At 51.8% G+C, this 23,347-nt stretch overlaps 6 protein-coding genes across 6 annotated transcripts; 3 read left to right on the forward strand and 3 right to left on the reverse strand.

Annotated features, from left to right (window-relative positions):
• Positions 1 to 7,731: 7,731 nt before the first annotated feature.
• ALTATR162_LOCUS10154 (uncharacterized protein) lies at positions 7,732 to 10,721 on the reverse strand (the record flags this gene model as incomplete). The annotated part of the gene is made up of 2 exons (XM_043317790.1): positions 7,732 to 10,592; positions 10,646 to 10,721. The coding sequence occupies 2 exons, from the start codon at positions 10,719 to 10,721 to the stop codon at positions 7,732 to 7,734; spliced, it is 2,937 nt and encodes a 978-aa protein (XP_043173725.1).
• A 1,514-nt stretch (positions 10,722 to 12,235) lies between these two features.
• On the forward strand, positions 12,236 to 15,861 carry ALTATR162_LOCUS10155 (uncharacterized protein; the record flags this gene model as incomplete). The annotated part of the gene is made up of 5 exons (XM_043317791.1): positions 12,236 to 12,381; positions 12,656 to 12,848; positions 12,908 to 13,181; positions 13,232 to 15,604; positions 15,653 to 15,861. The coding sequence occupies 5 exons, from the start codon at positions 12,236 to 12,238 to the stop codon at positions 15,859 to 15,861; spliced, it is 3,195 nt and encodes a 1,064-aa protein (XP_043173726.1).
• Positions 15,862 to 16,544: 683 nt separating this feature from the next.
• ALTATR162_LOCUS10156 (uncharacterized protein) lies at positions 16,545 to 18,371 on the forward strand (the record flags this gene model as incomplete). The annotated part of the gene is made up of 3 exons (XM_043317792.1): positions 16,545 to 16,741; positions 16,832 to 17,633; positions 17,724 to 18,371. 3 exons carry the CDS (start codon positions 16,545 to 16,547, stop codon positions 18,369 to 18,371), a joined length of 1,647 nt encoding a protein of 548 aa, XP_043173727.1.
• Positions 18,372 to 18,604: 233 nt separating this feature from the next.
• ALTATR162_LOCUS10157 (uncharacterized protein) lies at positions 18,605 to 19,201 on the forward strand (the record flags this gene model as incomplete). The annotated part of the gene is made up of 2 exons (XM_043317793.1): positions 18,605 to 19,114; positions 19,172 to 19,201. The coding sequence occupies 2 exons, from the start codon at positions 18,605 to 18,607 to the stop codon at positions 19,199 to 19,201; spliced, it is 540 nt and encodes a 179-aa protein (XP_043173728.1).
• Positions 19,202 to 19,638: 437 nt separating this feature from the next.
• On the reverse strand, positions 19,639 to 20,792 carry ALTATR162_LOCUS10158 (uncharacterized protein; the record flags this gene model as incomplete). The annotated part of the gene is made up of 4 exons (XM_043317794.1): positions 19,639 to 20,085; positions 20,139 to 20,634; positions 20,691 to 20,712; positions 20,771 to 20,792. 4 exons carry the CDS (start codon positions 20,790 to 20,792, stop codon positions 19,639 to 19,641), a joined length of 987 nt encoding a protein of 328 aa, XP_043173729.1.
• A 461-nt stretch (positions 20,793 to 21,253) lies between these two features.
• ALTATR162_LOCUS10159 (uncharacterized protein) lies at positions 21,254 to 22,742 on the reverse strand (the record flags this gene model as incomplete). The annotated part of the gene is made up of 4 exons (XM_043317795.1): positions 21,254 to 21,543; positions 21,593 to 22,507; positions 22,567 to 22,640; positions 22,705 to 22,742. The coding sequence occupies 4 exons, from the start codon at positions 22,740 to 22,742 to the stop codon at positions 21,254 to 21,256; spliced, it is 1,317 nt and encodes a 438-aa protein (XP_043173730.1).
• Positions 22,743 to 23,347: the final 605 nt, after the last annotated feature.

A 23,347-nucleotide genomic window follows, 5' to 3' on the forward strand; every position in this document is an offset into this window, starting at 1 on the left:
CATCAGCCCTACCAGGCTATCCCAACGGCTACCTAGGAATATTTGCGGCATGTGCCTCGGCAGCTGGAACTCCAACGTCACCTATTCTTTTCGTGCCTCAGGCTGTTCAAGGCATTAAAGTGCCAAGGTGTAGTAGATATGAGGGGCAGAAGTCTCCACGATGTTACGACCTGTACCGCCTCTTATAAATGGGGACTGGGTTTACCACCGGTTCAATGATTAATATGGGAAGCCAGTGATGAGTCTTGACCTCCTGGAGTGTGTTTCAGAGCAAACTCTCCAACGCGATCTTGAAGTCATTACTTGAGCTGATTGTGTGGTAAGAGCTACTTCATAAAACTCACACAGATCCCGGCACGCTGACTAGGAACAACGTAGTAGGTGAGCTCGCGATGTTAACTACGAGATGTTAATGTAAATAGCTTGCACACATATTCTGTTTGGTTCCACTTCGTAAGGCCTGCCACCTGTTCATAACATCTCCTCTACTGCGATACATAGGCATCGATGTATCGAGAGTCGCTTTAATGAACATGACGCGAAGATGTGTTCTGCGGCTCTCGTACGTGAGGTATTCTTCGTGTCACAGAGGGGTCCAAGAACACCACATGGGATCATATTTCCAATGTCAATTCCTTTTTTGCTCGGGTACCAGCGCTGTTGCTGTCTTCGTGGGCATTTGCGCGCTCTCCCTATGCGAGAAATTATGTTCCAGTCCCAGCCTTCCCCGACTAACATTATAAGAAGAGAGGAGTGTATGCAACACCGAGTTATAAGTATCAAACTTAACGGCGACTAGCTCTGCAGTGTGGTCGATCTAAGAAGAGGATGCTTGTTTACCGCCTTCTGCCCTCGTACCATGAAATGACCTTATCGTGATCCTCGCCTTCACAGTCGCCACATCATATCACACGAAAGCGTACGTTTCATGCTTACAGTCACACATCATTGCGATTCTGAACCTGATTGAGTGCTGCACAGCGATTTGTATATTTGAGTACTCTATCTAGAAACGAGTGTAATGTTACTTGGTCAACAGCAGAGACAATAGCGACAAAGCATGTACAAAACCAACATGAAAAAAGGGTAGAGACCCTGTTCATCATAGCCCATAGCAACCATCGACCAACAAACTCACAAGCCAACCTTCAGACGACGAACTTCACTTAGCACTTCCACGTGAGTTGAACGCTACAATCGGTGTTGTAAGGAGGGCTAACACGGGAGCACTGATGGTTGAACGATCCATCACTGTTATCAATCCATCGTGTGTCTGTTCCGCAACCCCGAACTATATCTACGTACATATCGCGGTTAGCAAAACTGTACTGTGCGTCTGCAATTCGAATCGTTGGAAGGAAAAGGCAGCACTTGCAGCCGAAACCGTTCCTTAGTTTGATGGGTGTGTCGCAGCTGGGGATGACCACTCTACTGCATGAGTTGTCACCGTAGATCCACATCACTGTTCCAATGCCAGGACTAGTTCGTTGGAGGTATTGGTCAAAGTCAGTGACTTACGGTTATTGTTTGCATTGTTGCCGAGGGCAATCGTAGCCGTGGATTGCGAGGCGAAGAGCCCAAAGGCGACAGCGATGATGGAGATGGTGTGCATTTTTGCGGTAGCTATCTAAGACTTAATTCAGGTAGATGATAAGATAAGTTGAAGTGACGGTGAGTTCAGCCCGCAGTCGAGCGTGCCTTTATACTGCTTTCTCATCGCCAGATTGCACTTGCTGATGCCAGACCACGTAGTAAAATCTTAACATGTCCGCATCCATCTCCATCGGATAGACGAGAGAAAGCAGAAACCTTTCTAAGCAGTCGAGGGTTTTCCGTGGTTGATCAGTGCCACCTCAGAAGTGTGGTCTTGTTAGCCAGTAAGGTGCTAAATGAACGCCTGTATGTATTACTAGCAGCGCTCTTAGCAAGCGCACGTGGTAACGGGCAGACACAAGTAGTGAAGTACGAGTCTCGTATAATCCGACGTGACACCAAAACACATCTTGACATTACCAATTCTCCACTATATTCCACAGTAATGTATTGATGAAGCAAGCCACGATGCAGACATGTAGGGTCCATCTCAAGTATGGGGTTCTTAGCAAGATGACTACAAAGAAGCTCGCTTCTCATAAGTTGCAACAAAAAAGTGCGTAGACGTGTGCATTGTTCCGTATCTTGCTGGCCTCTCAACTTGTGTCTCCGCGGGTATCTTCGAGGTAGGGTTGTCTTTAGTGTAATGTAAAGAAAGCGAGCTTTGTAACGGCCAACAAGATTTGGGTCAGCGTTGCCCCGCCACTTTGCGCACAAGTGTCAGCAAGGTTTTTAGCAGTTCCATCATAGCGGACAACACGCATTCCCAACGTGCAGGAGTAGTTTAACTTCTTCCTCAAGCAACTGGAGCAAGCCAGAAGTCTTAATGAAAAAGGTATATTCGCGTCAGCTCCCGATAGTGCGGATAGGAGCGACACTGTGCCGGCAAGTATGAGCAAGCCCAGTGACTTGCCAGCTGGTTTCAAAAATAAGAATAATCTTGAATGAGACCGTAGTCTCGTTTCAGAGATTAAACTGAAAAGAACAGATACTACACTTGATCTAAGCCAAAAGGCAAAGAGAGCTGCCGAACAAAATCAGGGCGGGAGGAAGGCAGCCTTATATACACTTTGGAAAGCTCTGGAAGCCGCTAAGCTTTTAGTCTCGCGCCAGGCGTTGCCGGGTCAATCGTGACGTAAAGAGATGTAAAGAGTCGAAAAAGTGGGCTGAATAATGTGGGACGGTAGGCGGTGACGGGGAAATGCTGCGTGGTGCGGGTCAGGCAGAGGCATAATGGTTCTCATTCGATATGGAGGGTCAGCAATGAGCCGACATTCCGTTGTGCACAGAGTGCGAGCTGTGTTGCATAAGATGTGCATAGTTGTGTAGCTCCAGGCTATTCAGGCGAGCCCTTGCGCACGCGACGGCCGCTCGGTGGGCTGGGACCGACGGGCGACATGCGATTAGTACAGCGTGGGAGGACCTCCAATCTTACTAGCTGAATGAGTGTATCGGTGCTTTGCTATGTCGCTGCTGCTAGGTTATTCTTTGGTTGGTTTCGTTTAGGTGTCTTTCCAGATTTCTTGCATTGTTCCGAGAGTCTTCAGCTGCAATGTCATTGGCGGACACTGTAACGCGGCCTGGGGACAAAGAAACAGCCTCTTCGCCAATACTCATGTATGTCACCGTTAGCAAGTTCAAAATGAAAGAAAGTATTGAGATGCCGGGTCTCGGACATAGCACAGCCCATATAGGCGCCTACGCAAGATCATGGCGTTTGCTGTGATAGAACTACTGGCGCACTCCCTAGGTAGGAAGCAGCCCTACACCGCAACGACCGTCCGGGAGCCGCAGGTACACCGTGTAGGTCTCCGAAATTCGGTAGATCTTGGTGGAAGCAGTATGTTGTAAGTATCGTGAGCGTTATAAGAAAAGTCATGGATGATGAGAAGCTGCTGTAGAAGGTCCTCAGGATGCTCTGGTTACCGTGTAATGGTGGAGCCGCTCAACGAGAAGACTAAAGCAAGCGTCTGCCGGCCATATATCCGTCACTTGAGGTGCATGCAAGAATACCTAGAGTCTTGTTTTGTAGAGGGGCTGATACCTAGGTAGTCAGCAACTAACGCAGTGAGATTACCTAGGTATGGTTGCTGCAGATTGCGCAGCCATGTGCAAGCGCCGCAAAGTCGCAGGAGTGGTCGCACTCGGAGATACTATACTTGATTAAGGGCTCTCTTTGCCTTTTCCTCAAATCAAGTGTAGTAGGTTTCTCCCCCCTTTTAGGTTAGTATACTTTCGTTGACGAGCATACCTTAAATCAAGCATAGTACTTGTTCTTTCTAGTTCGATCTAATACCTTACATCACAGCTCACTATCCGCCGTTTAGGTTATAAAGACCCTCAGTACTCGCTCACATATTGTCATAGTAAGCTCCAAGCAGATTTGCCCGATGAAGATTTACTTTACCGCCGGCTTCGCAATTTTTAGCTACTACCCAGGCATCTACCTAGGTACATCGAGGCGCTAGCTACTCCGGAGGCCATGTAGCCGCTTCCTACCTCTCTAGCCTTAACGACAACGGGAACATTACAGAGGACGTTCCTATTGGTTATCTTCAATAGTATGGAGTAGCATGGAGGTGTTGAGTGACGCTTAATCATTTGCACGGTGCTGTAGAAAACAGCGAATACCTCCAGGCCGTGCTTTTGCATGTATCATTACTGGAAGAAAGAACACCGCTCACCACATGCAGGCCGCAGTCCATCCTCTCCCATGTCCACAGTTGCAAAGAGTCTAGCCATAAACCGTCACGAGCTTCCCGTCTCTTAACACCAGCCTTGCCTTCTTCTTCCTCATCCTCCTCCTCTCCCCCTCAATCGCCTCACGCTTCTTCCCAAACTCAGCCATGTTTTCCTCTCCAAGTACATCTCGGAACTCATCGATTCCAAACTTACCCGACGGCGCCATCTTATCCGTCAACTTGTCTACCGTCTGATCTAAAGCCATAGGCTTGAGCAGCTGTATAAATCGCTTCAGTTCCCCTTTCGTAACAATTGCGTCGCCTTTGTTGGTATCCCGAACTGGTGGCGTAGATTTGGGCTTGTATTCATAGTATACAGATTTATTGCCGGAACGAGGAATGAGTTTGAGTTCGTTGATCGCGGGCTCGAGGACAGTGATGGTGAACTTTGGTAAGAATGGTTCAGATATCAACAATTCGGACGCTCTGACTTGTATGATGAGTGTGGTCAACCAGGGGATGTTGTCTGTGATCCTGCTAAGAAGGGGGGGGAAACAATGGGTATAGCTTCTTCTCCAAAGGGTTGTGCTATGAGGAACACATTTCTTGGCCCCTGAGACGCTTGAATCGAGCACGATTTCGTAGTAGCATCGGAAATCGTCTTCTGGGATTTTGGCGCTAAGCTTGGGTATCTCTTCGAGAAAGATTTCGACATCAAAACAACCTGTAGTCTTTGCGATAGAGCAAAAGGTATCTTCAAGGAAGACATCGTCGTTCAGTTCGCGGCCGTATTCTATCAAAGGTAGACCATCTCTGATGTTGAAGACGGGGCTTTAGGGGATTGTACCACAGATGATGGATACCCGCCAGATGGCTAGAGCAGCTGGCAGTGGTGACTGAAACCTCGCACTAATGGAAGGGTCAAAAACTTAGCTTTCATAACAATCAGTTGTCCGTCACTTGATCGTCTGCATCTTGAGTTCTATTATATGCTGCTTGTACTTTGTCACACATCTCCACCTTCTCTTTGGAATCTTCTCAGAGTTTGATGAGATAGTCTGCCTTCTTCAGATGCTCTGTCTCCTGTGTTTGATACAACAAGCGACCTATAGCACCAACAGTCAAGTCGACGTGTACTTCGCGACAGAAAGAGGTATTGAGCTCTTCTATAGCCCTCTGCCACAGGCCCACATAGCCATACTCAATACAGACAGCGGTCAGCCGATCTAGCGCCTCCACATGTATTAAGAGAAACCTTGCGCAAGGGAGGTGGTGTCGCTTTCTTCGGTAATCTCCAGGATCGTGGTAGCTGAGTAGCAGCTCACATGTCTCCCGTATCTTCTGGACATCAGCTGGGTCTGCGACAGGTCCTTGTACTTTCTCCGTCACCTCATTGAGCACTCTAGTGATGATATCCGCCTTGACGTGCTCCAGTCCATCGATGAGGAAGGGATCTACATCACCTCCTGTATTTCGATGTGGAAGTGTAAAACACTGACGAACAGTGAAGGCAGGAAGGTTGCGCAGAGGAATGATAACGAGCGCTGTCTTGATATATCTTTCGTAGAGTTAGCGCCAACCATACTAAACGAAGCTGCACATATCGATGAAAAATGCCAGCCGCCATGCCTTCACCCGTCCCATTACCACTTTCCTCTATTTCGATCTTGGCAGTATGATGCGTGAACGGCTCGTTGTGAGTGACCTCAGTATCCCTCACGGGTAGTCCCTTTCCATATTGCCTTCCGTCCAGGTTGAAGACTCGCAACAGCACCAGCTGATCAACAGTGATGTCGTGACCCTGACTCGGATCTATCTTGGGGCATATATTTTCCAACATCTGAAACGACTGTTCTTCACTCAGGGTACACATCCAAGCAACTTCCTCACGGACGCGAAGGGTAGTGTGAATTTGAGTTCGTTGCAAACCTTTTGCAGGGTATCGAAGTCGGACGCATCGTTGCCTTTGAGAGCTGTAGGCAGCTCCGCAAGTTTGTACACTTTCTGGAGGACGTGGACAAGTAAGTGAGTCGAATGTGTCCCATCTCCGCTGTCATCTTCCCAGCTCTTGAGCGCATCTTCTTTCTTAGTTTGAGTTTTTAGAGAGAGCACAGCGATGATTGCATTGTGGAGTGTACGATCCGGAGACGCTGATGATGTTGTTGTTGCTGCTGCTGCTGCCGCTGCCGACGTTACGGCAACGTGCGTTAATTGACTAGATTCTGGGATCAATTTAGAGTAAGAGAATCTCATCAGTCAAACATATGAGTCTTTCCTCTCTGTGATTGTTTGTTTGCTGTGCGTCAGTGACCGTGCGCGTTGTCCCTTTAGTTCACTCCTGGACATGTCAACCGTTGTGGACAAATGGATGTGCACTTGCACCTTCGTTCGCTTGTTGCGCAGACATTTTGCGGGGACGTCAGTGTAGAGTGAACATCGTCTGAGATAATACATGTCTCATTCATTCCATTATCCCATGATGCTGCGTGCCAACATCTCAACATCTCTCATACCAATATATCCAACGCCAGTATCGCTATGCATGCCCTGGTACCACAACGCAAACGCCATATCAATGCTACCACCAACAATTACATATTACACATACCATCTACTCCTTCCGAAAAGAGATACGACGTGCGAGAATCCCTTCCATCTCCCGATCTGCAAGTTTCTTCGTAAAAAACATAGAATGCACTGCTCACGATCTTCCCAACAGCCCTGAGAACCAATTCGCAAGGTTCTTCGTGCCCATACTGGGAGTGAATGAAAGCACGCTATCTGTATCTGTGTCTCTATCACTATCGCTTCCGCTTCTCTCAAGGCTGTCTGTACTGCTGTTCTCGGGCATGTGCGGATTGGCGTCTAACGTCTTTTGCGAGCTAGATGTCGTAACTCCAGAAGAGGCGCGTGGGAAGGTCATGCCGCGTGGGCGAGCCGGCGGTATACCTGGGCTCGGCTTGTCGCGGTCACGGACGCTGTGAGAGGATTTGGGTGTGCGATACGAGTGAGAAGTCCTGGGCGTTCCGCCTCGTGAAATTGAGAGTCGTGAGCCAAAAATCGAAGAGTGAAGAGGTGAGGGCGTTTCCGTATCACAAGACGTGGATGAAGGTGTAGTAGATATTGGTATGTTGCGGTGCGTCCCAGGCGTATTGCTTGATAGCGTACACGTCAGCACATCGTCGGCCTCGGATATTGAAGAGATCTCGTCGGCTCGTACGCCGTTATTCACGACTCTAACGGTTGGGGCGGGAGGACTGGCACTCTCTGTAGATACAGACGTCGTTGTCACTACTGGTAGGTCTAGCCCCGTTTCCGCAGCGAGTCGCATTTGCGTCGATAGCGGGACGCCGGCAGTCTTGACCCAAGGGCGGACAGTGAAGTGTCTTTTCGGGAGATCTAGGACCAAAGATCAGCTCAAACACAGATAGGAAGGCTAGGAATAGATGACAGGTGTCTAGGCAGGACCACCTTCATCTCCCTTGGCCTCCTCTGGGTTTTCTGCTGGGGCTTCAGCCTCTCCGTTTTGGCCTTCAGCACCATCGCCGTTTGTTGCAGCCGCGGCGGCAGCGGCAGCGGCAGCGGCAGCTTCAGCTTCTCTCTGCTGTTTCTCTGCTTTGGCTCTTTGTCTTGCAGCTTCTCGCTCGAAATTCTCCTTTCGCGCGCGCTCGTCTTTCGCTTTGCGAAGGCGCTCTGCTTCCTCGACACCACCGCTCTTCTTGAGCTTGCCTTCTTCGACGAAGTTTCCAAGCTCGCGCTTGAACTCATCATCGTTCCTAGTCTCGAGATCACGCTGTCGCGCCTTTTCAGCTCGCTCGATGGCCTCAAGCCTGCCTTCGTGATTTGGTTGCAGGGCTTTGACTTCTCCGAGCACGCCATCTCGAGCCTGGCGTGGATCCACAGCTTTGTCGAGGGCGACTGCATTGAGCATGTTGCGACCGCTGGCGGAGCGCATCCCCTTTCCAGCCTCCTTCTCGCTTTCAAGGTTCTGCTGTTTGGTCGCCTGCTCGACTAACTCAAGTGTTTGTGCAGCTTTCTCAAGATCATCCTGCAGATCGGCTGCGAGCTCTTCTTGCATGGTGAGCATATCTCGCTCTTCGCAAACAGTCTGTAGCTCCTGCTCCCAAATCTTGGTCCAGAGAGGTTTCTCCTTGGCTAGGAGATCCTGCAGCTTCTTGAGCTCTGCGGTGGCTGTCGACAGGTCCTTTGCGGTAGTCTCAAGTTGGCGGGGCAGAGGTCGCACACCGCGCAGGACGACGTCCTTCCTGAGGTCCTCGACCAGATCCTGCAGGTCGTCGACCCTATTGACAATCTTCTCCGAGTCATCTTGCAGGGCTTTCTTGCCAGTGTTAATGTAAGCGCGACCACTGTCTCCGTCAAGTGAGGGCAAGGCAGCCTTAATAGCAGTTGATTTGACAGCGCTGGCTTTTGTGCGTATCGTCGACATGCTGGCCTGTATATCCGACACAAAAGACGAATATGTCTGTCTAACAACTGCCAAATCACGACGCAGCGACTGCACTTCACTTAGTTGTGTGGCTGAGGTGATATTTGCTTCGGAAGGTGAGCCTATTGCAATAGGCCGGGAGGGTAGCAGTGCCGAGTTGCGAGCTGAAGAGAGAGGCGCCGCTGAGATGCCTGCGATTTCCTTTGTCGTTTGCTGCTGACGTTCGGCCACGCGTTGTATAGTTGCTTGCTGATCCTCGACTACTGTCTTTATGCTCTCGACCAATTTGCTTAGCCCGCCAAATTTATCGTCGATGTGACTCTTTACTTCGTCGAGTTGCTCTACGTTCAGAACGAGTACAGATCTATCTTTGATATCGTGAATATCCTCCAGCTCGTATCGCACACCAGAAACAGGGTCTTGTATATGGATCTCGGGCAGATCGCCGTAACGGTGGGTATCCCAGGCAAACTTCTCGATGAAAGCCAGTTGTAGACGAGCAGAGGAGAGCTCAGCGCCATCCGTGAAGACGTATTTCTTGATCTTGCTTTTATATTGGAGAAACAAGGTGAGCTCTTTTCCTTGCTGAGGCGATTGTTCTGGGATGAATTGTGAAGGTTGTGGAGAAGGTGTCTTGGCTCTGTAAGAGCTGTTGCGGTTAGCTGTAGGCCTGGTCGACTCTTCTTTTACTGGCGATGCAGACCCAAGCTCAGCCGGCTCTGATAATGGACCGTTCAGAGTAGCACCTAGTGAAAGCTGGTCGCCTTCTGGGAATCTTGGCTGTGCGAGCTTATCGTCTGGCGTCTTCTGCACAGGGCTGTCTTCGGGCCCACCTTCTCTAGGCGGCAGAATGCTTGGTGCGGTGCTTTGAGAACTTTCTTCGGATATGCGTCTCTCGTTGGGCTGATCGAAGGAAAACTTGGTTTCGACAGCGGGTCTCTGTTGCGTTAGACTCTGATTCGACCGCTGGCGGTTGTGCATCATGGATGCCCTCGTTCGAACTGCATTCATGGATTCGCGTACATCCCGTCCCCTATTCGGTATGGGCGAATTCTGCACTGGCGGAAGCGGTATGCCATTTGTTCCAAGGTGCTTCTGGATCTGGTACGCCGAAAATCGTCGTGAAGCCCTCCGCTCAAGCTCACCACCTCTTTGCAGTGCTGCCAGCGCATCTTCTTGTTTCGGTGGAGGTGGAGGTGGAGGAAAGTCGACGGGGTAGTTGGGCCGTGGAGGTTCGGGTGTCTTGGGCATGGCATCGTCCGCGGGATATGGGGCAATGACTGGCATCTGCTGAGCGGTGCCACTCGATATGGAAGAGTCTGTGGATAGCTGGCTTGCGGCAGTCGAGCGGTTCGCTTTCGGGTTTGAAGGGAGAGCATCGTACTTGCTTGGAGAGGCCCGCCCTCCAGCTACTGAAGATGAGCGCGGTGGGAGGTCAGGGCCCCCAAACGCTGGGCTGTCGCCTCTTGAAGGTAGTCTTTGGCTCGCTGATCTTGGCTGTTGATGCTCCTCGACTTCACCACTACTCCCAACGCTACCCTGTCGCGGACTTCCACCACCGTTGAGTGAGCCATCTCTTCCTGTGCGCTGCCGTAACCGCTGTTGCTTCTTCTTCAGCCCGTGCAGGAGGTTTATTATGATGTCTCGTATCCGCGGTAGGAAGTTGTCGAGGCTCGCCTGCGATGCTTCCTGGCTCAGCGTCTCCTCTAGTATGCCACGCAGTAATTCGGGAACGTTTCCGAGATCGTTGGTGTCGACGCCGATTGCGTTGAAGGCGCGTGACGCGATGTTGAATTCATATCCCAGACGCACGTAGACATCGGAGACCTCGCTCTCGGTGGCGGTCCCGCGCGACCATAGCGTCAACGTCTCTGCACCGTGTTAGCAGGTGTTGTATGCGGGGCTGCATGCGCCGTGGACGGACCGAGGAGCTGCTTTGTAGCAACGAGCAGGTGTGTGACGGACTTTTCTATCTGCGAGAGTTGCTGCTGGGGCTGCATTTCATGTGTGGTCAGTGACGGGTGTTTGGTGTTGGGCGCGGAACGCGGAGAGAGTGTGTGTGAGAGAGAGAGAGAGAGAGAGAGCGAGGGAGCCCACGTACATTCTTGGGCGCACGGCGTGATGACCCCTGAGACGAGCGGACAGAGGACGACTCTTCTGTCATATTGCCGGGTTGGTGTGGCGCAGGTATGCGGCGTCAACAGCAGAGTGAAGGGCCGGACTGGAAGCGCGAGGGCACTACACTCTATCCCGGGCAGTGTTGGCGACCACGTTGGGTGCACCGACGTCTGAGATGCCTGGGTCGAGCTAACACGAGAGTGGCTGGGCGGCACGTGGAGCAGTCTCACCTCCAACCTCGTAGAATTGTTTGTTTCATTGTGCTAAATGTCTCTACGTCATTGATGGAGAAAAGAAGTTGTCATGGTACATGGTAAACAGTGGTTTTGGCTTTCATCGTTTCTATCTTGGGTATCTGCGGCTAACGGCAAGTAATACCGTGCAACATGTGATGCTCCGTCGCTTAGAAGATGCTTCTGACAGGAGTATCGTATGTAGCCACCACCCCATGCAAGGAAAACCCGAAACAGGTGTACGTTAGTCTTCTATTACTTTGCAGCCTACAACAATGTATAACAGAAGAGCACCAGATTTCTAATATTAATGCAGACTTCTAGCTAGTATGTTTATATAGATATATACTACCTATATTCGTATAATCGTAGGCTGCAAAGTAATTAGAGACCAAGGTACACCTGTTCGGGTTTCATCTTGTATGGGGTGCCACTGTAGCTGCAGACCAGCGCAGACTACGGCCGGCACCCGGCCTATCTTCGCGCTACTTGATCAAGCTGCTGCTGGGTGGGTGATGGACTGGGGTAACCATTGTGTGCATGCATCTCTAGTCAGCTTGGAGCGTCACGAACAGGTGTTGCCCCGTATTTGTAGATGCCATCTCTGCGTATCTTGTTTGGTGTGGGCGCCCTTTGACAACAAAAGCATGTGCAGAGCAGAGTGAGGCGTGAGGTCTAGCCTACGACAATAACGCTCTTGGCGACGAGAGCAGCCCCGAACAAGTCACAATTGTCACAGCTGTCATCAACTCCCATTGTCTCCTCTCTGAACCTCGCGCGCCATCCTGCGGCCTGCCTGACCGTTGCGCTCTCGTGCCGTCAACCGAGCATTTCAAGACTACTGCCTGAGGCTGGCCTAGTTCCCGCACCTTGCACTTGTGTTTCATCCAGGCGATCCGCTTGGCGTTGCACCTCACTCTCGACCTCTGGCTGCTATTCGGGCACAGCCTCCTATACCAGATCACCACCGCACCTCCGCCGTCCGGCTGCCCCCTTCCAAAGCTCGTCGACTCTGCGCCTGCTGCCGCATTGAGCGTCCTGCGCTATTCTCACCCTAGAGTTGGAGCTCCTTCCTCCCCCCGCCCGTCGCTCCTTCTCCGCAACCACAAACCGAACCACCGACCCACGCTACTGAGCTCGCCCGCGCTTTCCTCTCCCCATCCATGTCCACTGCCGCTGCGACCCCGACCACGTCCTCCAATGCTCTAAACCCCGCCTCCAATTCCGCCAGGCAACTGAAAATGAGCACTGCGGGCAAAGGCATCGACGCACAGCGAAAGCCCGGAAGCCCCATTGACGGCGGTCAGAAGTAAGCTCATACCCTCCACATGAACACATTCCTCCCAGATTCACCACACACCCCTCGCCATTCAAAAGCCCATTTGTATGCTTCGAGTGCCCACGATGCGGGATATTCTCGTGTGACGTGCGGTCCGTCACATGGACTCACGGTGCGACTGCGCCGTCCACTAAATGGCTCCCTCCCCGTGCATTGTGTTCAATTACCTCATATCGCAATGCTCTTTCTTCGACACCACCCTATTCACCTGCACCTGGCGCAATGCTGACCTGGCGACTTGCAGGAAACCTCCCGCCAAATCGGCATGGACCCAGGGCACCAATCCCATCACCCAGCGCCCGACCCACTCTCCCACCCCCAACGGTGCCGTAAACTCACCCAAGCCCCCACAAAGCTCGACGGCTGCCTCCGCCGACAGCGTTTCCGCAATGAGGCACCTCAGCGACCGCATGATGTATCTGTTGGCCAATTTGACTGTAAGTGACAGCTGGCCCTCAATGCGACACGAGTCGGCGAGACTGATGATAATCAACAGGGACTTCCCGGCACTATCACACTTAAGAATGGCGAGAAATACTCCGGTGTACTCTCAGGCACCTCATTGGATCCCAGCGAGTTGCGCTATGTCTTCAAGATGGTCAAGAAGCTCTTGCCCGCCAGCAATGCCCAGACCAACGGTGCCAGTCAGTCATCCGACGACTACGTTGGCTCGGGAGACTACCACGTCATGTCATTCGATATGAGCGATGTAGCTGATTTCAATGTCAACAATGTGGTTCTCGACAAGTCCCAGCTCAAGGGCCAAAATGGTACGTACTAGAGTCTAAACTTGCTTCGCATGCCACGACTAACATAGCAGGCGCGTCCGGATTCCGCACTGACACCGACATCTCTGGCAAGCTCGAGCTTCGTGAGCGCAACCTCCAAAAGTGGGAGCCGTCCGAGGTAGATCCCAACATGACTCTCGAATCTACTGGACGTACGGGCGACTGGGATCAATTCGCTACCAACGAGCGCATGTTTGGTGTAAAGAGCAACTACGACGAGAACATATACACGACTACCATCAACAAGAATGACCCACAGTATGCGGAACGGGCCGCCCGTGCTGAGAAGATCGCTCGAGAGATTGAGGGTAGCAGTGCGACCAACTCACACGTTCGCGAAGAGCGAGGAGGATACACTGCCGCCGACGACAACGGTGATGAAGAAGACAAATACAGTGGAGTACGACGAGACTTCCCAAATCTATCCAGCGGCCAATCCAACCGATACACTCCACCCGCACGACGCGCTCCCGCCCCTGAAGCGACAGTACCCGGCGCACCAGTGGACCCTGCGATCATCTCATCGTCTGTTGCACGACCTGCCTCACAATCGACACAACGTGCTGCAAGTCCCGCGAAACCAGTAGCTGGTACGCCCGAGCCTCTGAAAGCTCAGGAACCCGTCAAGGATGCTTCCAAGGCTGCACCAAAACCCACCGATGCGCACAAGGCTATTACGGAACAACTGCAGAAGTCAACTAGTACGATCAAGTCTGGGATCGCTGCCATCCCTCCTAGGAAAGCTGGACGGCCACATGATGCAACCACAAATGTTGAGCATGATCTTCTTGACTCCTTCAAGCAGTTCTCGGCCGCTGAGAAATTACGCATTTCTGATCGCCAGAGGCAGTTTGCTCGAGAGAACAAGGCTGTGAAGCTCAACGATCTCAAGAAGTTCGCGCTCAACTTCAAACTGAGCACGCCTGTACCATCCGATCTTGTTCCCATACTCGCCAAGGACGAGACCAAGCAGCAAGCAATCGTTGACAAGGCTAACCGACAAGCGCAAGAAATGAAGACGACACCCCCAAAGGCATCGAGCAGTATTGCAGACCCCAAAGCTGCTGCACGCTCTGCTGTTAAGCCCGAGTCCACCCAAGCCTCTCCTAGCGCCAACGCAGACCGTTCGCAAAACCAACGTCCGCGACCAGGGCAGCCGGCATATCCATCTGCCAGTATGCGGGGCTCTCACCAGAACATGAGCCAGATGCCTCCTCGTAACCAAGGACTTCTCAGCACTCGTCTGCAGATGAACCACCAGCAGCACAAACAGCAGGGTGCTGTGCCCTACAACGGTGTTCCGCAACCGATACCAGCTCAGGACATGCGTATGCCACCTACTGGTCCTTCACAGCCTTCGAGCGGTGCCCAGACACCTTCTTCCAGCGTCTCTACAAGGTTCAACGTTCGTGCTCATGAGTTCAAGCCGAACCCGGCTGCTAGTACCTTCCAGCCTGGCGGGACCCCTAGTGCAACCTCCAGTCCTCGCCCAAACTCTTCAAGACAGGAAGTACGCAAGCCTCCCGTTACGAATTTCTTTACTGGCCAACGGCCCACTGTGAAGTCATTGGACGGACCGACAACCTTCAATGCCATCGGACGCCTCGAGAAGGAAGCTCAGTCGAGCGAGAAGCCACATCACTCTGATATCGCGCCTCCATACAAGACACCTCCTACTTGGGACTTCCCTTCTTCCAACACACACAAGGGATACGAGCAGTTGTTCGACCATGCCCCTCAGCCTGCGCCGCTGTCAGCACCACAACATGTCATGGTCAATGGCCCCATGCCTCATCAGCATCAGTTACCGCCTCATCTTCAGGGTGCCCAGGGTATGGCACAAGGGCCGACAGCTCAACACACGCCTCGTGGACCACCAATACAGCCGCATCTTGGCCAGGACCAGCATCATTTCGGAGCTCAACACATGCAATACTCGCATTCGACGTCATCAGTTCAACCTTCACCACGCCCTATGGCGCCGTACATGTATGGCGCACAGCCGCAACCGATGCCAGGCTACCCTCAGCAAGTCCCACAGTATGGCATGAGTCCTGGCATTCAGCACGCCACCATGCGGAATCCGCAAGGCGGCCAGTTCATGAACGGCCCAGGGCCGGCGATGGGTGGCCAAATGATGACACAACAACCTTCAAACGGACCTTTTATGGGAATGCCGGGAAATCCCCAGATGCAGATGTATTCTCCCGCTCCCGCTCCTGCGTACCCCCAATACGGTGCTCATATGCCTGGACCTGGCGCCAACGGATTCCCTAGCCCCAGGCCAGGTGCGCCAATGATGAGCCATCAAGGATCGCAACAAGGACACCACCAGCAACCGCCTATGATGTACATGCAACCCGGTGCACCAGCTCCTCAGATGTACCAAATGCAGCCAGCAAACAGTAAGTAGCACGTCAGTGATTGATTTAACACAGCTAACATCACTCTAGTGACTCCAATGCGGGGACCTTTCCCACAGCCATACCAAGGCGGTCATTACGGCTCACCGCAGCAACATCACCAGTTTCCACAGCAACACCGTGGTACACCCAGCGGAAGCTACTCGCAGCCTATGATGCAACAGCACTCGACGGGTCCCCAGGCTCCGCCCACCGGTCCCGCCAATCATGCACCAGACGGCAGCAACGAACCCAAATGAGAGCTTTCAAAGTAGGTTGGCCGCACATGGGCGGTGTTCGCAGCGGCCTGCTTCTTGAGTTCCACGACCTGCTCTCCGTGCCTGTTTTACCGGATTTTGCTATGCGCTTAGCGTGGGTGGGTTGATTAGTCACCATGATGAGTGGCTTGTAGCATAGCGACAGGCGTTGACTGGGCATGATAGGTGCATATAGGATCACGGTATGGACAAAAGTCTTGCAGGCCATGGACATGCAAGATACGACAAGAGAGGGAAGGAGTTGCCACGTTCGCTACGCTACACGCGACCGCAACGTGCCACGGAGGAGCAAGTCATGAGAATCGCTTTGGCGTTCTCCGACCACGAGCGAGCGTTGGAGGGAGGAAAGTGGGAGATTACTATCAAGAAGAGCACGTTCATGTGCGTGCATGCTTCTCGACCACTATCAATACCATCAAGTTCAAAACACTCGTCCAAATGCTCGTGTCCGTGCCTGTGAAGACCCGCCTATTATGCAGGTGACATGGATCACCAGGTACACGTCTGACCCACCCACTAGCGTGTATCCATCATTCCGCACTCCCGCGGCCATTCCGACACTACCCCAGACAAGCTCTACTACCAGTTTTCACTTCCGTACACGCTTCTTATGTCTGTGTGTGTACTATATGCCGACTTCAGATGAAGACTTGGAACTACACAGCATGAGTGACGCTGCTGCCGAGCCCTTGATTTCCAACGACCGCGGTGTTCCGAACGATGTACGCGACCGCTACGATGAAGACGACAACGAGAGTATAAGAGAGGATGAGGTGGACGAGAGTGCATTGTTATCTCCAGGGCTATTTATATGGTGTCTGACTATATGTGCTGGCGTTTCTGGGCTGTTGTTTGGATACGAGTACGTCTCCATTCACGGTCGCGATCTTCTGCGCCTTGCTTCATGGTATCCATAGATATGGAAGCAAATACCATACTAACCAAGTCGCAGCACCGGTGTGATATCCTCCACGCTCATATCCATAAACACCGACCTTTCCTCTCGACCCCTTACCACCCTTGATAAAAGCTTGATTACCTCTTGCACCTCGTTCTTCGCGCTTCTCGCTTCGCCCCTAACGGGTATCCTCGCTGATACGTACGGTCGTAAAACTGTGATTCTCGTCGCAGATATTCTCTTCATACTCGGTGCGCTATTGCAAGCATGGACAAGCAGCGTAGGTGGCATGATTGTAGGTCGGTCTATCGTCGGCGCGGCAGTCGGAAGCGCGTCGTTTGTTGTACCGTTATATATCTCTGAGCTCAGTCCTAGCCCTTTCAGGGGACGACTAGTCGTCGTGAGCAGTTTGTTCATCACGGGAGGTCAGGTCGTCGCTTATATCGTTGGGTGGCTGTTCTCGGAGAGATTGCATGGCTGGAGATGGATGGTTGGTCTGGGAGCTTTGCCAGCTGCAATACAATTTGTCATGCTGTTTCTCTTGCCTGAAACACCGCGATATCTTGTCAAGGCCGGACGGACCCAACAAGCGAGGAAAGTACTAGGCCGAGTGTACAAAACCGACGAAAGTGGGACGAAGTTGGTGAATGCCGTACTGAGGCGTGTGGAGAAGGAGATTGAAGAGGAAGAGGATGCTGCTGGATTGCGAGGTACTCCTGATATGGCTAAAAGCGGCTGGAGAGCCAAGATGGAGAGGGTGCAAGACAACTTCTCTCAACTGGTCGTAATTGGAGGGAATCGTAGAGCGCTGATTATTGCATGCATGTTGCAGGGCTTTCAGCAACTATGCGGCTTCGTAAGTCTCACTTCTAGAGCCCCCCTAACGGGTGCATTTTCGTACCCTTATGGATGCATCATCCTTTAATGACCGCTAACATACCCCCAGAACTCCCTGATGTACTTCTCCGCCACAATCTTCCGCCTCGTCGGTTTCGAATCCCCAACGCTTACCTCGCTCTCCATCGCCATAACAAACTTCCTCTTCACCCTCGTAGCCTTCCACTACATCGACCGCATCGGACGTCGCCGTATCCTCCTCTGGTCCATACCCATCATGGTCCTTGGCCTCGCACTCTGCGCCATCGCATTCCTCTTTATAGATCTTCCCAGCGAGGAAGCTTCTGCCACCGCCACTGCCGTCACCCATGATAACAAAATATGGCCGCTCATCATTCTCTTCTCAATGATAACCTACGTCGCCGGCTACGCTATAGGCATGGGAAACGTCCCTTGGCAGCAATCCGAACTCTTCCCTCTTTCCGTTCGTTCTTTGGGTTCTGCCATGTCTACGGCTACGAACTGGGGGTCTAACACTTTTATCGGGGTTACCTTTCTGCCCATGATGAACGTTTTCAGCCCAGTGGGTACTTTTGCATTGTATGCGGGGGTTTGTGTGGTTGCTGAGATTGTGATCTGGAGGATTTATCCTGAGACGGCGGGGTTGGGATTGGAGGATGTTGGGGGTTTGTTGAAGGACGGGTTTGGGGTTAGGGATAGTGTTAGGAGGTTTGAGGAGAGGAAGAGGCAGCGGTGACAGAGGCAATAAGTTGAAGTGTTGTATCTGAGAAGAGGGCGAGTATGTATGTGAATAGAAATGAGGTGTGATTTCGGAGTTGATTGACGAGTCTTGGATACGACATTGAATTGTGTGAGGTCAAACAACGAGTCTCTGCGTATAGGTATTCTCTACGCTCCCCACCTTCTTTCTTATTCTTTAGACTCGCATATACATCCACTCAATCATACCGAACCTGCAACTTCACAATCATGAAATCTTCCCTCTTTCTGTTCACATCCCTCTGCGCTCTAGTAGCCGCCCTAGTCCATGCTTCCTCCCCGGTTTCTCCCCTCCCTTCAATCCCTGCATCTGGCTCTGGGATGATGGTCGACAACATACCTCCCAACAATAATATCCCGGGCGGTGGTATTGGCTCTTCTTCCCACATGGTTAACGAACGTGCCCTCGCAAAGGCTGTCCCGGATACATACGACTCGTCCACATATCATGACGCGGCCGCTGAAAAAGAAGCAGAAGAATTGGCCCTCGCATTGGATGCTGCGAGTGAAAATGCAGCGGAGGATGAAGGTGCCGATGAGAATGCAAAGGTGAAGAGGAGACGCAAAAGTCGAGGAAGAAGGGAGACAGGAGCATGTAGGAAGTACACTTCGGCTAAGTGTGAGGAGTGTCAGATAGAGTGGAAGTTGTACCAAGCGTGTTTGTGCAAGAAGAATGGAAGTGGTGTGGACGTGTGTATGCAGGACAAACGTCAGAACTATGTAAGTGAAAGGCCTTTCAGATGATGCCAACGAAGGACGGTACTAACATGTTAGCAGGACATTTGTGCGAAGAAAGAGTGTCTATAAATCCTTAGTTTGCTTACGAAGAAGCTCGGTCTTCATGATTTACACCGATAGTGTACTCTGATGGTATACAACCTATGTTGTCTCGTTGACCTGTTGGCTGAACTCAACGCGTATAGCTTCAGAGTACATTATAAGTGTTACAGTCGTCTCGATTCGGGGCATGGTAGTCTTCAACGGAAGTTTTGATTCTCGTATTTTTGGCCTGATTGCTAGACGTATTCTGCGCGTTTTGGTCGCATTTTGCGTTGATGCGAGACTAAAAGCTAACCTATCCACCGTAAACGCCAAATGTCATTAACTCATTACCCTTCCATCCTGTTCCAGAACGCCAACGCTGATGCAAATGCCGGAAACCCTTTGTCCATACCCTCTTACACGCTATCAATGATCGCGGGTGCCATTTTCTGCCATTCGGGAATCCGTGGAAAGTGAACCTCTTAGTTGCCAACGGCCGTATCGTTGAGCGCAACACACACAGCACCGCGATGATGTCCGTTGTACTGCCGAATGATGCTCTGGCTACCAAGCTCCCACAGCCTCGCATAGTGGTCTGAGCAGCTAGTGACGAGGTAGGCGCTATCTGCTGAGAAGGCGCAGTCCCATACCCAGCGCTGATGACCGTGTAGTGTAGTCTCTAATGGGAAGGCAGCGGGGTCGCGCTCGCTAGCTGATGGCAGGTTATCGTTGGGTGTGACGTTGTGAGGAGCGGTAGGATCAACAGACCAGATCCGTGCGGTGTGGTCGGCGGAACAGGTGGCTAGGTGACGGACGTCGGGGGAGAGGAGGACACGGGTGATGTAGGTCGTGTGGGCGACGAACTTGCAGATGGGGAGGATGGAGGTGGTATCGCTACGCTGAATCATGCGCCAAACATAGACGTTACCCTGACGTGAAGTGTTAGTAAGCTTTGGTATACTCTTGATATGGCGAGACTCACGGCATTGTTGCCTGCACACACCATGCTGCCATCGCTAGCAACCGTAACACTAGCCACGCTAACATCATCCTCGGGGATGAGCTGGTGGGAGCACTTGTTCTCTCCCAAGTCCCAGATCCTCACATTACCACCACGGTCGCAGCTAATGAGCTCTCCCTGATTTGGGTGAATGACCACATCGTTGACCGGAACGCCATGAGTGTAGTTGCGCTGAACATTGCCGGACCGCGTGTCCCAGATCTTGACCGTGCCATCCTCAGACGAGGTGACAAGCCACTTGGACTCGCAATGGAACGCGACACCGGTGATGTTTGAGGTGTGACCGTCGAAGGTGAGGATCGCGTTGGGGTTGGTAGACTTGATGTCGTAGAGCTTGACTGTGTGGTGACCAGCGGCAGCAAGGTATCGCTTGTCGGGCGAGATGCAAAGGCGGTTGACTTGGGAGTCTGGGTGTGGGATAGTCCGGGAGCATATACCGGAGAGGGCTTCCCAGAATCTGGAGTCCTCTGTCAGTACGCGTTGCTGCCAATGGGGGATGAGACGTATGCGAACCTAATCGTATGGTCGTAACCGGCTGCGATTGTATGTTAGTTTGTTTGCCTGCCAAATGTGGGGTAGACAGCTCCACGTACCTGTGCACAGGATGACCGACATCTTGATTGTAGGGTGTCTTTCTAGTGACGAATTAGGAGACAACTTTTGTGTATACCAAAGACTCTTATAGTACAATCAATGCGACGATGTTAGTAGGCGCGGAAAATGCGGATCATGACGTGCGCGAAGTTGCGATCACAATTGAAAAAGCGTGTCGCGTTGAGGGGAGTTGGAGTTGGTCTTGCTCGGGAGTGCTTGGACCACTCTCAGCCCTATGGCGGTCAGCCTATAGTGGCCTAGTGCTATGTAAGCTCCTCATTGGCCAACGAGGACGGTGATCATGATTGTGAAAGTGACACCTACCTACGCGTGGAGTTCACAAGTGCCAGGCAGACAACGTGGAAAAGCATGTGGTGTTTGAAGTGATCGGAAGGCACAACATGTTCACCGAAGCCTTGAGATACTCCAAAGTACAGTTGATCGAAGATACAAACACTGACCATTCCAAGGCTCTAAAAGCCCTACAATTTACTAGCTGTATGCATGAGCGGGTAACTCTTCGGCCCACTTTCTAGTGCATCTTTCGTAATTTCTCCAATATTCTTGAATCCTCCCACGTTCATCAGAATGTCAAGATCAGCTAGCAGACCGCGCATGACATGGTCCACTCCCGTCTCGCCCATGATCGAGAGACCCCAGATCCACAGCCGGCCAACGAACACGAACTTTGCGCCCAGAGCAAGCGCTTTGAAAACATCGGATGCGGAACGAACGCCAGAATCGAACATAATATAGATTTTGTCGCCGACAGCTGAATGACATGTCAGTTGTGCATGAACAGAAGAGAACAGGCAACGTACCATCGACGATTTTCTCAAGGGAGTCAAGACTTGCGACTGCGCCATCAACCTGTCTTCCAGCATGATTGCTGACTACAATGCCATCAAAGCCCAGATCGACAGCCTTCTTCGCGTCTTCTACGCTCTGAATACCCTTCAAGGAGAATGGCTTGCCACCACTGAGCTCCTTCCATAGCTTCATCGCCCATGCGGCCTTCTCCCATGTATGCGCACGTCCATGCCAAACGTTGTCGATCCACAATGCACCAGCTTCGTTTGGTTGTGTCTCAGGGTCAATGCCCTTTTCCTTGAGCCTCTTCTGGAAGACGGGGTCTGTCAAGCCAAGATCCGCACCGAGCCCGTGGTAGAACGCGTAGTTTGAATTTGCGACGTCGTCATGTCGCCATCCGAGCTGCCAGGTATCAAGCGTCAAGATGCAAGCTGTGAAGCCGCTATCTACAGCACGTTGAAGGAGCGAGCGAGTAAGCTCGTCGTCGTGCGGCATATAGAGCTGGAAAAACCTCACGCCCTTCTCACCACCACCGGCAGCGGTTCCAACATCGCCTCGTCCCTTCTTCACACCCTCATCGTTGGCCTGGCCAACAGCTTCTATGCTTTGCGAACCTGCCGTCGAAAGACAATATGGTAGTCCCAACGCGCCGGCGGCTCTTGCCACGGGAAGCTCGCCTTGTGGGTTGTAAATTTTGTTGATGCCAACAGGGGCAAATCCGATTGGCGCAGGAACTTTGTGTCCGAATATCTCGGTCGCGGTGTCGCGCTCGTTGGTATCTACCAGCATACGCGGGATAATTCGATGTCGGTAGAATGCTTGTCTGTTTACGGTATGGGTGTGCGATTGACCCGCATTAGAGGAGGCGTAAAACCAACCGCCTTGGCTAAGCTTCTCCTTTGCCAACTCTTCGAGTTTGCCGGGTTCTGTCTTATGCCTTAGCCTTATATAATGAAAGTTTGCACCAAACATGAAGCATGCTTACCGGTATTGAACACTGGAACCTCGCCCTCATTGGATTTCCAGAAGTTCTTCCGTTGATATAGCGCGTATTGTGGCCTGGATGTAGGTGTACGAAGTCAGCATATGTCTCGCATGCAGTTTGCATGTGGAAGTTACGTACGTGGTTCGGGCCTTCTGGTTAGGATTTACAGGGTCCATGATGCCAGTCGTCAGTCAGGCACAACTTCGGAGTAATTACTAGGGAAGAACTTGGAAGTGTATGCTAGAGCAATGCGCTGATATTTCTTATATGGACAAGAAGTATTAACATTGACTTTAGCCAGTTACCACCGGTACTCTCGGATCCACGCCATAATTGTGACGCTTACACGACCGTCGCAAACTATGACGAAAGGTGATGATGCTCGGGAATGGACCCTGGACACCAGCCTTATCTCCGGGCTCCCAGACGGTAATGCAGACGGCAGTTGTATGCATAGTCGGTGGAACGGAGGCTCCGCTATCGATAATCTCGTTTTGTGATGCGTTACCTTTTCCAAAACTTGAGGTTAATACGTAGTAGCTGATGCCAGGCTGTCAAGACGACATCCTGGAATAAGGTGCACTTTAGAAGATCGCCCGAGAAGCGGGAGAGTGGGGCATACTGAAAGCTTGTTTTCATACTGTGTATGCCTCGTAAGAAGCAACGGCTATACAAAGGCTGTGCACTTTACAATAAATACGCAGATTCGGTGCGAGACTGGTTGATATAACGTCACGAAGTAGCCGCACACGCCCCCCCTAACCTAAGCACATGTGAACAG

The sequence above is a fragment of the Alternaria atra genome (assembly GCF_907166805.1).
Source record: "Alternaria atra isolate CS162 genome assembly, contig: 32, whole genome shotgun sequence".
NCBI classification, from domain to species: Eukaryota; Fungi; Ascomycota; class Dothideomycetes; order Pleosporales; family Pleosporaceae; genus Alternaria; species Alternaria atra.